Source organism: Lepisosteus platostomus, chromosome 4 (assembly GCF_059453375.1).
Source record: "Lepisosteus platostomus isolate fLepPlt1 chromosome 4, fLepPlt1.hap1, whole genome shotgun sequence".
Taxonomy (NCBI): Eukaryota; Metazoa; Chordata; class Actinopteri; order Semionotiformes; family Lepisosteidae; genus Lepisosteus; species Lepisosteus platostomus.
In genome coordinates, this window is record NC_142614.1 from 65,201,336 (window position 1) to 65,219,182 (window position 17,847).

General features: G+C 37.9%; 1 protein-coding gene across 2 annotated transcripts in view; it reads right to left on the reverse strand.

The window, feature by feature from the left end:
* Positions 1-465: 465 nt before the first annotated feature.
* Positions 466-17,847, reverse strand: part of ugcg (UDP-glucose ceramide glucosyltransferase) — a 46,821-nt gene continuing 29,439 nt past the window's right edge. For both annotated transcript variants that reach the window (XM_088630270.1, XM_088630268.1), the window contains 7 exons: positions 12,833-12,935; positions 10,936-11,037; positions 10,213-10,325; positions 8,294-8,472; positions 6,873-6,959; positions 6,208-6,397; positions 466-5,008 (listed from right to left, as the gene is read on the reverse strand). In XM_088630270.1, the coding sequence (XP_088486396.1) occupies positions 4,838-5,008; positions 6,208-6,397; positions 6,873-6,959; positions 8,294-8,472; positions 10,213-10,325; positions 10,936-11,037; positions 12,833-12,935 (945 nt within the window). In that variant the 3' untranslated portion in view covers positions 466-4,837. The remainder of the gene's footprint in view (positions 5,009-6,207; positions 6,398-6,872; positions 6,960-8,293; positions 8,473-10,212; positions 10,326-10,935; positions 11,038-12,832; positions 12,936-17,847) is intronic.

Here is a 17,847-nt window from a genome sequence, read left to right on the forward strand (position 1 = left end):
TACTACAGTAATAATGTTTTGCTAGCACTATACAAACTGCAAAAATTAAAGTATCACCCCCTGATCTAAGACATTTTTAAATCTTCTCATTCAGCAGTATACTGTAATACAACTGCTTCTACAACTAGATTGTTGGGGCCAATAACCATCACAGAACTTCAATTCAAATAAATACAATATAATGGAATCTTTACCAGTTACCCTCAACCATTTCACATATTTAGAACCTTTTTTAAAAGAATTCTGTCAATCCTTTTTTTGAAAAGAAAGAAAAGGTGTTTTTACTCGTAAGAATTAAGCTGGAATCAGTAGTTGTAATTTCAAGCACCATAGCAAAAGATAAGTTTAGGCTTTTGGGTTTTAAAAAAATAAAATAAAAAAAAGTTAAATTAACAGGCTTAGAAATCTACAGTGTCAACTTTCCTACAAAGAAGAAGCTTGAGAAAAAAAAACAGACACTAAACAGTTATTTCAATAAAGCTTTAATTTTGTCTCTGTAATAACACAGTTTCCAGCTGTGGATCCACGCATTCGTTTTCGGAGTACAATACGGAACAGTCAAGTACTCATACTGTATCGACAAAACGCAAAAATGCAGGAAAAATAATTAACATACAGAAGTTTGTCCATCCTTTTTGATGACACTGCTAATAAAGTGATGAAAAAAGAAAAAAAATGTCCAGCTTGATAATAAATTAGGCTTTTATTGAGCAGTGATTACAATGGTTTCAACCAAACTTCATAAATACACTGTACAAATAAAAAAAAAAACTACTAACTGTACAGGATATTTGACAAGACAACATAAAACAACATGAGTGGTGGATCATGACCAGACCGTTTTTTGTTTCAGGAACATTCCTGAACCCTGCTGTCAAAACTGGACCCTTGAAGATATGCGGCTGCCCTTCAAAATGACTATTTCATAAGGCGATTAAAGTGAAAATATGGTCCACAAACTCAGTCACTCACAGCAGAATCCACCCTTCAAACTAACGTCTACTCATCCGAATCCTAAAAGCTCTACCTACTGTACATTAAGACTGCAAGATGTCCCTCCAGTGAGGTTTGGCACCGTCTTTGACTTGGTAGAGTGATAAACTGATGCAAAGTGGTAAAAACCAGTAGTGCCGAAAGCCTAAATTCCTGTTGCTTCAAAATTGAGGTAACATTAATATTGTCGTTGTAAACCCACACAGTACACAACAGAAATTGTTTGGAAAGCTTGAGTGGACTTATGCCTTGATTGGATTTTTGTTCGCAGAAACAGTCAAATTCTATAGACTTGTTCCCATACTGAGCTTCTATTGACAAGCTGAGCACAGAATGTTATGATGGTCACAAAAGAGCAGCTAACCTGACACACTCACTTACGGCACTTGTCACTGCTTGCACATGATGCTTGGTCGCTGTGTTAGAATTAAACAGAGCAACCGAAATGTCTGCTTCTTTTCATTGAACTACTCCAGTCAGGCGATTCGCAACTCAAATTTGTGCGCCTTGTACCTGTGTTCCTGTCTTTCTCTTCAGGAACAAGGGCTAATGGACAGATCTAAGTCAGCTCATGACAGTCATCCTTTATGATACCTAGTTTGAAGTGGGTGCCATTCAAGACGGCCTCCTAAATGTGTGCTGAATTAAAAATCCAACTGCTATGGTGCCTTAAAGCCAAAAGATCTCTTAAGGGGCATGAACAGCAGAGATTTATCAAACAGCCACCAAACAGCCCATTGCCACTGCCATCATTCAGAGGTAGTTCAACCTATCCCAAGGTATGCTTTTCATTCCAAAACAGAACAGAGCTCAGCTGCAGCGAGAAATCTGTGCAACAGCTTGTGGGACCAATACATAGCAAACCTCCCAAGGGTTCCAGTCTTATTCCGCATCAGTCTGCATATTATGTACAACAGATGAATATAAAAAAGCAATTAAAAATAAAATAAAAAAATAAACAGTCCAGTTCCCCACTGTATAACAGAACAATACAATCTTTCGCAAATATAAAAAGGCCACCCTTAGAGTACACACACGCATACACCAAAAAAAGCAAGGAGTCGATCGGAAATTTACAGTGCCATTTTAGACCCCCCCCTTCATGAGGTGGGTTACAAAATGATGCTTAGAAGACAACTAGCAAAGAAAGCATGTATCTGCAGACTTCGTCTGATAGGAAAGAAAGTTTCTTGGTTGCAAAATATAGCCACCACACCTCAGCCCATTCCTTTGTGCCTACTATGGCAATTAATTTGACATTTAATTCAAATTGTATTTTAAACAGTTAGTACTTACTCATTTACATGCAGTATTACATTCAGTTTAAGTCTGTATTGAACTATGCTATATATTTGGTAAGAAAATAGCTTAAAATGGTACTGAAATGGTCTCTATAAAAAAAAAAATCAGAAATGTTTCATACCAAGACAGAATTCGAGTTTTGTCCCTACAAGTAGAATACAGCAAACAACTTCACATTGTGGCCTCTCACTGTATTCTTTATTGCTATTTAACTCATCCCCCCACTCCCGAAACACACACCCTTAAATCATAACCAGCTAATTCAATCCACTTTCAGTTAACAACAACAAAAAGACCACATTGCTCACATAAACTTAGACTGGGCTAGACTCCAATCTTGTTCTAAACCAAGAGATTATTAGATTGGAGGAGGAGGAGATCATGGGATACTGCGCCCATTACATATTTATTTTAACTGTAGGCATGGCTTTTTTAACCAATTTAGAAATTTGCAAGAGAATGGAACAACTGAAAAAAAAAAATTTTTCAGCCTCTAGATAAATGCAATCGTCAGACTTTTGACCTTCATGTCGCTGTATATTGTTATTCTGCCTTGATGTCCTACTTTAAAACCATGTTCTACACTTTTGCTGGTTTGGCGAGACAGTACCTGTAACTCCCCATGAGAACTACAATTCACAGTTTTGCTTAACCACCAAAGCCAACATGACTGGAGGGCACAAGTCTGACAGTCTCACTGAGGATTAAGTTTCTTGAATTTCAATGGTTCTACAGTGATTGGTTTTGCTTAAGCCGTTCAAAAAGAAACGCTTTTCCTTTAAGAAACTTTTTTTTATTATTCATTAGAAAAGAAAGTAGTGACAGATCTAGTTAAAAGGAACAACACCTGAACAGCTTAAGCTGCTCTTTGTTGAGATTTGTTCCCAGTCATGACAATCGTTACCAATGAAATGACTTTTCAGATAACTGCGTTTTTTTGTAAAAAAAGTGAAGATAAATTCAAGTATGACAGTTTTAACTTTCTAGGAGCTATTTGATCATCAGGAAAATAAAATCCTTTAATGCAAAGAGGATCACAAACTCCAGAAACGCTGGAAAAATACTAAGTCTGGCAACAAATCTCTTGAAATGTGTCAGTGCCTAAAATATCTGTCACCAGAGTTTTGGCATTTGCTGAAAATGTCAGTAACACTGCTACGGTGTATTTAAAATGGGATTCATGAAAAACCCATTTTAAGATAAAATGTATAAATAATAAAGTTTAAAAGGCTGCTATATTGAAATAATTGGACTTATTGAATGCTTAGCATTCAGTTTACTGATGAAAAAGAACTACATTATAATGTTGAACATATCAATTAAATTAAGAAAAAAATCAAATTTTGTTGAAAGTTTTCTAAAACTTAATCTTAACATCAGTGCCAAATTAATGAGAGAATAACTTTTATCTTAGAAAACCACACAGAGGAATTAGGAATAGTATTTCCAACACCTATTGTTTCGTATCTTCTCACAGTATATTTTATAATCTAGCTATTCAAATTGCTTGTCCTAAACAAAAAGCAGTTTACTTGTTTCTCCCCAAATGTGCAGTTCCCTGAAAATAGTTGAAAACTTAATCCTCAGATTAGGAATGGGCTGATTCATTAGAATGTGGATTAAAAGTACAGAAATAATCAGCTGGGTACAAAGATCCCAAATAGCACCAAGCACAACCTTCCTAACATTACTTAAGGAAGGACAATCCAAGATTAATCCAATGAACCCATTCTTAAGTAGATTATGGCATATTTTAAATTGCCTACAGTTAAATCAGTGGTCTTCTAAACAATAGTAAAACCCAGATTGTCAAACTGGAGATGGAAAAATTAATGCATGGAAAAAGGTCATTTGTAAAATCAAAATCAGTTTGGTCTATGGGAACTTAAAACGTATGTAGATCTCACAAACTGATGAGCTCATTTTAGCAATAACGGGTGGTACTGGGAAGTGATCTTAACTCAGATGTACCCTAAATACCACTTTGAACTCCATGCTAAAAAAACAACCCCTTTCCTCTGCAAGATATTACTTGACCTGTACACACAAAGTGGTCGTCAGTAGGTGCTTTTAAGTTCTCAGTAGTGCTCACAATAAAAAAGGTCAGAATTTAAAAAAACGTTCTTTTCCCACCCACTCCAAGAAATATTAACCCCACTTGTACGCCCCACAGCGTTCACCAAAGGCTGATATATTCACCAATGCCTTCCCATCTCCTCTCATACCTTTTCTTCACAGTTTTTGGGACTGTTTGGCACAGGCCAGGGGTTTCCACCGGTCTTCCAAAAAAAAAAAACAAGAACACAAGAACACAAGCCGCAAGTCCCACACAAAATAAATAATGAACACTTTTCTTCAAACACATAAGTAAAAACCATCAAAGGTCAAATTCTTTTAAAAGCTTCTTTTTTATACAAACATCGGATTTGTAATTTTTTCTTTGCAGTTTTCTTTTTCTTTTGTTTCGGTTTTTTTTTAAATGCTTTCTTTTTTTCTTAAATCTCTTGCGCCTCTTGTCGAGTAGTCCATGGGTTCGCTTAGGTTATACATCCAGGATTTCCTCTGCCGTGCCTCCACAGCGCAACCTGTAGCGGCCCGTCCTCCAGCTGATCGTGGGGTCCCACAGCGCCGAGAGAAAGATCTGTATCGTCATCGATTCCCGGATGAACCAGGCCACCGCGTAATCCAGCTTGGAGAAACTGAGAGGTCCGCCCTTCGGGAGGAAGACAAAAGGAACCATTCAGCATCAGCACAGTCCCGGGAAACTAACATTGGGAGTAGCTGGACCTTGAGTATGTGAAACCCCATTTACCCTCTCGATGATGACAACTGAAACAATTTAATATAGTGCTTGTCCTATGAATTTAAAAGCTTTGAAGTTCCTTGCAAGCACACGGTCTGCTTTCCCAGAGAGGGGAAACAGGCCACTTGTTACCTACCACACACAAATAGTACATTCTTTCTTCACTTTCCCATTTCTGCATAAAACTAGGCCATACAGCCTATGTCCTCAATGTTATCCTGTCACGTAATATGGAACTATTGATAGTGTGGGTGGAAAGGAACTGAACATTTCCTGGGGATTCTTATAAAGCACTTACACTAACTGATAAGGCACAGTGCAGAGGAACCTACCAGTGAAAGAAACGTGTTATTAAGGAGTATATAATAACACTCCTCAAACACTTTAAAAAATCTGGAAAATGTACAGAGAGGTTGGGCAAGGAAGCAATACTGCTTCACTGTAATCACTGGATTTACTCATTATCACACAGAACCCAAGGATTTCCTGATTTATCAAATACTACTGACATGGAAGATGATCCTAAGTGCAATAGGAGCCCAATATTCGCTCTTTTTATTAGAAAAGCTACGTACCTACTTATCAGGTTGTACTTGACTTAAGGTATATACATTTTTATGTTTTTTTTCTTCAAGCATTTACTTATTCACACTGTACAGTTCTGGAAATACGATTGGGGAGAACAGGAGGTGTGACTGCAGATTTTTCCCGGCCTATACTAGTAAAACAAGAGTGGATGTATGGATTTGGAGACTGTGAAAGCTGGCACATTAAATTTTAATCAGTAAGTGGAAGAAAGTAATCCCATATTTAATAAGTAACAAAACAGGCATCCTCCCAATCTAAAATACTGTATATACTGTACATATTAACACAGCTTACCTCACTAGCACCCACAGACCATGTATACTTGATTTACACTTACATAGAAATCAGTGAAAAAGACTAACTTTATTATTGAAAACATTCATATTTGTAATAGTTTCAAACTCCTAAATTAATGCCAAGACCCTTGGAAGTGTAACAGGCTATGTCTGCGAGCTTAGTTCACTTTCAATTAGAAAGTTAGTATGTGAATGCAGACAGATGTCAAAAGAAGAGATCTTTACCTGGACTCCCCTGAGCTGTATGTAATCGGAAATGAACCACGCCAAACAGTGGCACATGAAAAACACCATTATATCCCATCGGAACACATGGTGAGCTGCCCATCCAATAATGAGGCTTGCCACAAAACACTCCGATATCGGCTCGCAGACAATGGTGGCTGGGAGCATGTTGATGCGCAACTTGGCCCACCTGCAAGCGAAGCAAGAAAACATCAAACCTGGGCAAGGGGGAAACTTTAAAAACAAAAATGGCTTGAGCGCACGGCCCAAGGTGAATTAAAAAAAAAACTGACGCTCTTTCACCTTTTTGAATTTCAATTCAGGAGCTGGAACGATATTTTTCTTTGCTTTGGGATCTTAAAATTTACACTATGAGTTATAACGCTAACGCAAATTTTTAAAACTGAAATTTTAGAACACTGACACTACGTTCTGGTGTTGGAGCATCTCGGTTTTCTGATATTTGGATCATTTAGTTGAATTAGCTGCTCTACATGACCTTTATCCCTGGGGCATTAGTTGCTGTTAACCTATGAAACCTGTGTTATGCTACTGCAGACAGTATAAGGGTTTTAAAGCATTTCTGTCCACATTTACATCCAAATAATTTTTATTCATATTTTATGGTCATAAAATGGTCATTGTTACCACAATGTTCTAAGTACCTAATCATGCGAGACTGGAACTGCGCAATTGAGTAGGAGCCCGAGTTCTGCATTGCTACCTGAGTGGCCATGGAGAATTTCCATCCCCTATGAGAAAAAACATACATTAGTACAGAGTCAAACTTTAGTTTAAAAACAGATCCATTTTGATCCAAACAGATTTACATTTTGCCAGTTTTGATGTGATGGTATTTCACTGTCACTGTCAAGCCAGTCGTAGAACATCATGACATGCTGTACTATGAAAGGAGCAATGACCAGGTAATGCATACTGTAGTCTGCTGTACTCCTACAAAGGTGCATCAGTCCACAAGCATCAAACAAAGACATAAACGACCAAAGTGAGACTGAAAATTCACAGCTGTAAAGCATCTTTCTCCTTGCTGCCAGATGCGAAGAGAACTGTAGATGTCCGGGCATTCAACACAGCTGTATGAAAATCCTATAAGATCTATCAATCTAGATCAGGGGTATTAACATACTAGAACCCCTAATCAATTACCTTTTTGGATTTTGGCACAACCAACTTAATCCAATAATAAAATGACAGCTTATCAAAGAAATGGCAAAATATCGAGAGATGTCCAAAAACACTTGGAAACAAAAAAGGAGCAAGATTTTCTAGTCATTTTTTTTTACCACAGATCTGAAACCTCAGGACCCACAGGATAAAACTGAAAACTTGTTATCCAACTGAAAATATTTTGAAATTGAATATATTTAAATACCTTAAACTACAATATGAATACATTTGCATTATTCCACTTTTATGGCATTCCTACTAAACATCAGGAAATGAAGGTGTCATATTAATTTTAAGACATTGGATTTTAGGTATAATGCTGACTTCTTGGTGTGGCACCACTAAATGACTGAATGATTTGACTACATTCATATGGTCCCAATTTGACTTAAATGTAGAAAACCTTTATAGTGAAGGGCAACACACAAGAGAGAGCAGAGGACCTAAAAGAAAATGGAGATCACTTGTTTTCAAGAGGTATGCTCTATGTAAAAACAACTGTGAAACCGGCAGGTGATTTGTGACTTTTTTTTTTGCTTGGGAACTGGCAAAACAAGTTTAAACAGATCAAGTACATAGCTGTGGCTGAAAGGGCAGCAAGAGTGAAGAACCTCCATACATACTGTGCAGGGTGTGAATCATTTTTATCAGGGAATGTGTGGCTCTTGAAGCTACTGTTCTGAACATTGACAAAAGACCTCTTGAGACTTCCAGTCTAGGGCTCCAAAGTTTGTGAACACAATTAATGAGGCACTACTCTACAGTTATACCCTGTGCCTTCCTTTTCTTGAACAGAATCCACAAGGTGCAGTTAGGTTTTGTTCTGGCTAAGCTGGCAATGCCCTGATATAGACCATGCACAACATTATAGAGATCGGTGAATTAAAGTTTCCTTTACCTGTCAGCAATGGCTTTGGCCATGAAATAATCCTCTGCAATGTACTGGGCGAATGCGATGAGCCCCCCTGCTTGATCCAACACATCTTTCCTCATCAAACAGGACATGCCAGTCACACACTTAAACCCTGTGACATTAGCCGAGATGTACGAGCGAGGGTGAGACGTGCCAAAATATACCTGAAAAATAAAATCAGGTTTAGTGAGTAGTTCTAAACACTCAAATCCAGATTAAAAAAATACGTATAAATGCAGGCCACGCACTTGGGAGTGGCTGCACAACACTGAAAAGGATTACAAAGATAGATAACAGGAACTTACAACGCTCTTTCAATTTTTTTATACCATGGAAAAAATGAACAAAACCCAAAGAAATATGTAGCTGGGGATAGTGTATCTTAATGAAAACAAATGTTTACTGCATTTCAGAAAGTTAAGCTTGTCATAAATAATTTAACTCCAGAAAACACCAATGTTTTGTAATTGTGTATTTTGTAAATGATCCTTTGGCATGAATTAAACAGACAACTTCTGTAGTGTGCTTTTATGTCCTGGCAATCTGTGATTTCCATTGGTGAGCTTCGTTTTTGAGCCACGAATGTTCAATTGGATTGAGGAGCTCAGTTGAGAACGTTTATTTATGTTCCATTAATTTGGGCAGATACTTTGGATGACTGCAATGTTGAAATCTCCGTTTTTGACCAAGCACAAGAAGCTTATACTCTTATGCTATCCGATTCCTAGAAGAAAGAATTGGATACTTGGCCTAAATGTCCTCATACATGATGGAAAGTACAACTGGCTCCAATTTTCTCTATAGGGCTTCAAGACCCATAGTTGAAATCAACACCAAAACATTATAGACCCTCTGTCATAGCAAGCATGAGACTTTTCAAAACCACGAACTTCACCTGTTTACACCTAACCTAAAGCTAATCAGCATATCCAAAAATCCCCCAATTGAATTTTATCAAACAATAAGATGTCATTCAGATGTAGCTGGAAAATCGTGTCACCTCAATTTATTAGTTTGTGTTGGAGATCCTACGGTCGACTCCTGAAACCCTTGTCTCTCAGAGCTGGTTTCTGTGTATCGAAAGGACCTGACAAGTGTTTTATGCCACCATGGGCTAAGCTAAGGAAGTGTAAACAAGGCAAGTATCCCTCCAGACTGACAGGGCTCTTTTTCTCCAGATCATACCGGTTGTTGTTTGGTTTTCTCATGGGCTACCAGCACCAAGAAGACACAGCTTGTGACAGCAGTATACTTTGTGTTTGTCCTTCCAAATAAAGGGGTTTCACTCTATTTATTGGCAAAGCTAGTCATGAACAAAAGCATGAAGTATGCATACAAATTAACTTACCTGATGTCAAAGGTGACTTACAATTAGGTTTTAATTTCTCCTTTTTGTAAACTAGGATTTTAAACTAGTTTGACTACAAAAAATACTGCCAAAAGTATTCTAGCTTGTGATTTGTTTTTATTAAATGAATAAAATTCCTTCAGGCCATTAACTCACATAAGCCAAACAATTACCAAAAAAACCTTTTTGCTAAAACCATAAATGCTTATTGTGCTAGAAAATGGCTCCGCATTTAATATCACGTTAAAGTTACAGAAAATCCTTGTCATTAAATTTAATCAATGAGTTCTAGCACTATAAAAGTGATTCTGGTGCCTCTCTCCCCTGGCACTTGGAGCTAAGTACACATTGCTTATCTAGCAATTAAATACTATTCTAAATAGTTAAACAAGGTAAAAGATATCTGTATGATTCATGAAGTAAACAGATCCACCTACAGATTAGAAAAACTAACCAACTGGAAAATCTGCACAGAAATATCATACAAGTTCTTAATATGAGACATGTTCTGTGTGTGTTCTGGGAATAACTAACGAGAGGAGGAAGCACCTCTTACCTGTTCCAATGTGGCAGCAAAGCCCTGCCGATCCGCTACGTAAGGAAGGCCGTGGACCAGTCCCACCTTTTCAGTCATCTGACTGGCCATATCAGTCAGGGTGTCTGGTTTCACTGCGAAACAGCAAGAAGAGCGTCAGACATTTTGCACTCCATCAGCATGTGCACGCATGACTGGACATTATTTTGCAGAGGCATAATGAGTCATGTAAGTGCACAATTAAGTACAAGAACAGAAAATTCTACCCGTTTTGTCTCAGAAATTATTTACTGAAAGAAATATCTTGAATTGTGTGAGGTTTCGTTGCTTAAAAGATTTTTTTTTTTTACAAGGAGTTTCATGGATTAGAATAATGTCTTGGTTGTTAATTGTTTGTGAGTCTCTCCTTCATTCTGTAATCCTTAAAAACAAGCTACAGTATATTAAATACGTGGTACAAAAATACATTTTCTAGTGCACAACTACTTGTGTTCATTATTGTTATTTGCAATGTAAATTTTAGCTTTATCAAGAACAAAAAACATTAACAGAAACTGAGTAAAACTTTGAGTAGGTGAAATTCAAACCACTGTGCCCAGCACACACAAACTTTTCCACTGATCTGCTCAAGCTGTCTGCTTTACTAGCACAAGAACATTTTTCTGCAGTCTGTCTTTTTACTGTGGTCACGTTCATGCACTTGATAACACTGATAAGGCTTTTAATTTACAGCATAATTCTTACCCCGTATTCCACTGTCGCAAATCCACACCAAGTCATATTTGGCCACTTCATAACCTGGCATGAGGTTGTTTATTTTAGGGTTGATGCCCACTTTCTTACCACCTTCAAAAGAAAAGCAGCTGTTATTGCACCCAAAAGCTGATCAATAGACTTCCTCTGCATCTCATCTTAAGGATAAAGGCCATGCTGTCAATTGGCAACCCTGAGTGAATCAATGGCTCTTTAAGTGCATGCATCAAGACTAGCTACTGCACTTCAGTCACCAAAGAAGCTTAGGGTTTCATTTTTAATTCTTCAAATCAGACACTGTAGTTCTGTACTGTACTTGCCTTAACACACTGTAAATATATTATTGTACTGTACACGAGAAGGTCAATGTCCTTGGATTAAGACCAATAACAGCTTCCCACATGCAGCGTGAAATAAGCAGCCTGTCTATCCATCACTTCATTATCAGAAGGCTGAGTCCTGGTAAGGCTCATAACCTATCCTGGAAGGGCACAAGGTGGAACTATACCCTGGCAGGACACTAGTCCATTCCAGGGCAAACGCACACTGATGCACAAGCTCACAATGACAATTGAGAGATTCCAATTAACCTACACAGCATGTCCTTTGAAGGTGGGAGGGAACCAGACCACCTGGGGTCAACCCACATGGACACGGGGAGAACGGGCAAACTGCAGACAGGAGGCAGCCGAGTCTGTGATCAAACCTAGGACCCAAGAGCTGAGAGCCAGAGGTCTTTACTATTCCACGACCATGATATCCAAAAGTGAGCGCACCATCCTGGTGGAAAATCTGCAGGTCAGGTGAGCCACTGTCCACTCATACAGTCATTATTCCTTGTAACTCGTATCGGTGGTGTATATTTGCCAAACTCTCTGCATTGTCAGCGAATGCAGTTGAAGACATTTTTTAACAGATCAGAAAATGATGTACATCTCAATGCACCACGTGGGCTTGGATTAAATTAAAATGTCAGATGCCCATTATAGACTAAATTCTTAATGGCAGCTTTCCATTAGCCAAGGGCTGCTTCTGTTATGCAGTGGTACATAACCCATTAAATTCTGTATTCAAAATGTGGAATTGAGAGGTGGGTGGAAATTCTGACTAAAACTGGGGCCTGATTTACTTAGTGCTTCATGAAATGAGATAAAATGGTCCAAATGAAAGGTTTTATATTTATGGTATGACAGTCTTCCTGCAAAGGGACTGAATCAGAAAGTGCAAATATTTATCTGCACTTTATCGGTAAATGAATAATAGCATATACAGGTTCAAGTTATCACTTTAAACAGCCAGACTTTTCAGAGATCTTTGACTTCCAAAGTTGAAATTAGCAGCAAAATTCCAAAGATGCCTATTTAACACTTTCCTGATAACACACGGAAACAAAACACTATGCACTGAGAATAACTGTGGTGAAAATGACAGGACCTACAAGTTAACGGGAACAAAAAGCCAGAATTTCCTAACATGCTGAAAGTACATTTTCTTGGCATATGCACGCACACAGCACTGCCAAAACAGAAGGTATATTCAAACTTTTCAGAAAAACTAGCAAAGAAAGCAATTTATTGCTTTTAAGCTCTTTCATTCTAAACAGTAGATGTTGACTCTTCTTGAGTATTAGGCAGACCTTGTTATCACAGACACTTACCTTTTCATTTTGTAGAGAGAAGCAAGCCATTGTGAAGTTACAAAGAAATCTAGATACTAAAATATTATACTTGTTGATTTATAATCATTTAAAAACAACGACAAGAGGACAATCAAAGGACAATTAAAAGACTCCAGCAGATATAGCTTCTTGATTTTTGTCATTTTGACATATATATCCTCACAAACTCAAACTCCCTTATATGCATCACTTTTACGGGAACGTTCTTACCTATAAATAATCTGGCGTCCACATTTGGATATTTGCCCAGCAGCTTTTTGCAGACATCAATGGCTGGATCATCGTGATCTTGAACACATAGGAGTATTTCATACTGGAAAAATTAGAGAATAAAGAAAACCCTTGTTAACCTCAGACTTGCTAACCTAACACTTTTGTTTCTACTACAAAAAAACACCAAAACATAATCAAAAGATACAAATTTGGAGCATATTCAAGCTTTCCAGGAACATTTCTGGGCAGTGAAGTGCAACACTGTCCCTTATTACTTACTGTAGACTGTAAAACATAAAAATTGCCAGATTCCCTAGTGCCTCTATACAAACAACTTCAAAGAAAGTCTGTGAATCAGGTAATTCTTGATTTACGCTCTCTTAATTTGTGCATTTGTAGTTTTGCGTGCCTCAAGAATATAGATTGCTTCTTAACTTAAGACGCTATTACTTCTCACTTTAACATTCTTGGGCACAGCAAGCAACAGGCACCTTATTCAGAAGAATACACAGCTGTGTGCTGGGATGAACAGTGTCCCTTGGGTGACACACAGGCTCTTCCAACCGCATTTATCTCCCATCATCTCACACTTACTAAACAAATCAAAATTATTTCCCTGTCCTAGTCTGGACCTTTTGTTTATATTGCAAAAAACAAACAAACAAACAAATAAGGATATTAATAAAGCACTAAACAAAGTAAGCTACTGTGAGTGGGAGGGGGGGATTCAATTAAAATCAAAATCTAGAGCAAAGGATCAGTTCAAAACACATTGTTATACCTAGGAACAGCACAAACTGCTCTTTCTACAAGAGTAAGGATGCAAGTCATGGAGAAACATTTCTGTCTAAAAAGAGTGCCTCTTTAGAGATTCAGTCGTGGCAAGACCAAATCAATTAAAAATCCCTTTCTCTCATCACCAGACGTAAGAAGACCATGATTAAGCAGGAAATAGCTACTGGCATTCCAGGGCCAAAGTGTATTAGACAGAAACTGTCTCTCAAAACTTTAAAGGTATAGACCCAACTTTGAACTAGAGGCGAATGCAATAACTTTTAACACGAAGACTAGCAAGTGAAACTCACCTAAGCATTTGCTGACAAAGTGTAACACTAACAAAATGTGATTAACTTAGGGGCCTTCTTTGGGAAGGGCCTGCAGCTGAAGCCTGAAGCCGGGAAGGCGAAGATGAACTTAATGGAAATTCAATATGAATCGCGTCAATACCTTTTTCCATTCTAAAGTTTGGCTGCAGGATTCCAAATAAAACATGTCAGAGACGAGTTTCCACATCTTCATTTTTGTTTGGGTTTCCTAGACATTTTCTCACTTGGCTTAAACTCACTCTGTCCTGTAGTTGCCAAACCCAGAATGTACAAAGGGAAAAAAATCAACACATCCTTACAGAATAGCTATTCTCATTTCTACAAAACAGAACTCAAAAAAGGTCAGATTGTAGTCAACATCATCATTTGCTAACTGCTTACTCCAGGTGTGGGATGTGGTGGTAACTGGCTGAACAGATAAGACCAGACTTCTCTCTCCCTGGCAACAGTCCCCAGCTCCTCCTGAGAGACTCCCAGGCCAGCTGAGAGATGCAATCCCAAGAGTCTCATCACACCTTGGATTGAACACCCAAACCAAATACACAAAAGCTGCTGCTACAAAGATTTTTGAGAAATAATGGGAACTATTTTTCCTAGAAGAGCCTCATAATATTTCTATTTACAGTACGTTTACTTCATGTTAAAAACATGACACACAAAGAATACATTTATATTTTAATTAATCATTTTTCTGAAGGTCAGATTAAAAAAGTTCTAAAAAAATGTAACGGCACTTCTGCTACCATGCTTAGAAAAGAAGGAAGAGAAATACAGCCTTCATAAAACATTCATGATTCATTTTTTGATTAACTGAAAATCTCCTCAAATTTACAACTATCTTGTCTAATTCACAGATCAGACAGTTGGCACTACTGTATACATCATATGAGAAAACTGTTAATATCAGAAAATATTGTCTGCTTTGTCATTTTTTTAACACGAAAATAAGTATAAACAGTTTATTTTGCTTTTTGTTCTTTTGTTCCGAGGCTGGTCTAGGAACAAATAATCCACATTTTTTCTTCCAAATCTTTGCAGAGGCCTTTTCGTATATCTGTATTTGGTGTTTAATTCAAGGTATGATCACAGTGTTTGTGCAACAAACACCAAAATTAAGAATTTGGAAGCACATAAAAAAGAATCAGTAATTTAAGCTAATTTATTTAAACAACAATGAAAAGTGGCTCTGTGCTCAGGGTTGGGCTTATGTTTTACAAATGAACCAAATGTTTTTTTTTTAAGTATTTAGCACAATTTCTACAACTGCATGACATTAGAAACCCACGATATCCATTGTAAGGCATGCTACATTATTGTTCATTTAAATCATTAATCACTCCCCTCCTGTGCCACAGAAATAAAAACACAGGCTGGCAAATTTAATCTCATGCTAGATATGTAATATAAATCCAGCACAATCTATCATTGTCAGCACAGAATCAACAACAACTATTGAGCTGAACAGTTAACGAGTTCCTGTTATTCTTGCTCAAACAGTGCCATTAAACTTTGCAACTCCTTTGAAAATGGGGCGGATGAATACTTTGGAGTCAGCATTAAGCTCTTACGAAGAACATGACATATTTTTGAAGGCGGCATTCTTCCCAACATTCAACTGGGAATTTGTACCAACCAGATGAGCCAGCGTTCAAACACAAATTGTCAATGCTAACACAAATCTCCGGGCTTGATGAGAACTAGTAAAAGTTCAGTCTCTGAGCAGCCCCAGCTGACACACTGAAAGCAAAAGCACAGTACAAGCAGAAAGAAGTTGCATGCCAAACTACAAGTGCTGCCTCTGGTGAGGAGATGGTATCTTACCAAAATACATTGCTGATTTATGAGGCAGAGCTTTTCCCCAGCCATACCTTTTCCTCACGTCATTTATGACATGTAAAGACAGCCAGGAAGTCTAAGGCAGTACTTTAATCGGACTTGTAGACTGGCTAAAAGATCAGCACACTTAAACTATAGTTATGCGTGTCTGACCTGTCACACTATGTCAATATGACAGATTTTCAATGACCCACTGCTTTCGATGATTTCAGAATTCAACGGCACCCTATTTCAATGTACAGCAGTTATTTAAAAAAAACATCCCTGTAGCACCTTTATGGAATATGCAGCAAAGCTTTAAAAAAAACTGACTAACGTCTATGACAATACCACGATCATAAACACTCTGGTCAGAATTCATGATGGGTTTCATTGCTTTTCAGTACTAACACAACAGGTGTGAATCCAGCATAGATACCCAAGAAAGAATCTTCTTGTCTTGGACCTAAGGAAAGCTTTAGAAATCTATCTAAAAATGTCACAATGTTAGCACCATGCATATCTGCTTCTTTAAAGGGAAACTGCAATGCTATTTTTATATACAGGGGTTAGATAGAATCAGCTTCAATGAGTGCATTACAAACCACAATGAAAGCAAAATGAATAATGTAAATGAGTGATGTACAAAACTTCCAATTTATATGACAAAATAGATTAAATTTCCAGTGCAGTGTCATATTGTCATCATTGTCTGCAATTCAGAACGAGGCAACAAAACTTCTGGTGGCATGAAGCAGCCCTATTACACTGTAAACAAGAGGCTTCTGAATACTTTCAATCTAATAGGAATATTGCTCTAGGCATCGAGAAGGTTTTGTCAATAAGTACTACTGACTTGTTAACATGCAGATCACATTAGAACATTGCTGCAGTGACATTTCTGCTGCACAGCCTGCACATCGCATTACATTAGTCATTACAGTGACTAGTGAGCAGGAAGGGTCACTTTAAGTCACAGTTCTCGCTAACTCGAGATAAAATGGCGACTATACAGTACTTTCACAAAGTTCAGCATGTTGTGCTTAATTTGGAATTTGTCAAATTTTGCAATATCGTCAATTTGTTTATTTTCGTTAGCAAGATTTAATAACTAGTCTGAGAAATTGGGACAGAAGTTCCCCCTTTAAAAATTGCATGACACAAGAGGTTTTGATCACTTAGAAACACGTCAAACTAATACAGCTATGGCTAATGGTAAACTGCCTTCCACAGCTAATGCTTGTTTAGTTCCCCCTCTGTCTCAGTGAGCTTTCAATCCCATTCACTTAAAACTCAAACAGGGGAAAAGTACGAATCAGAAAAGGGTTAACTTGTTCAGGACCTTGAACATTAACTTAACTTCAAAAGCTAACTTGATCATATTTGTGTTAGGAGGTTACATTAAGAGGGGTTGAAAAAGAAAGGAACTATTTCGTTGGAGCTCAGCCTCAGCAGTGAACTTGTTTAAACTCTGGAAAACTAAAGCGGCTATCTGATTTCCAGCAACTGAAGAGGTACCACCATTCATTTTGCACTGCAAAGTAACATACAATGTACACAGAACTTCAGAATCAACATCTTCATGTTACTGGTGTAAAAACTCAGTAGGAGAGACTTTACTCATTTCTGATTCCATGCCGTATGGAACAGCGGCACAGTAGTTAATACTGCTGCCTCACAGCGCTGGGACCCTGGGTTCAACTCCACATGTGGGTCAGTATCTGCATGGAGTTTGTAGATTCTCCCCATGTCCTTGCGAGTTTTCTGGTAGGGAAGTCATGCATGTAGGTTAACTGGCTTCTGGGAAAATCGGCCCTGATGGGACTGTGTGTCTGTGTGTGACTTGTGTCCTGTCCAGGGCCTATCCTGCCTTGTGCCTGTTGCTTGCCAGAATACATGTACAGTAGATAACCCTGAAATGGTAGAACTGGTTAGAAAATGGATGGATGATTTTGTGATATTTAGTTACTTTTTGAAGAAAAGCACGTTGCTTATGAATTTACTTCCAAGGATATAACAGACATGGAAGTCCTGTTATTTTTTCTTGCTGTATCACTGCAATCCAGTAACAGAATGCTAGAAAGACTGGTG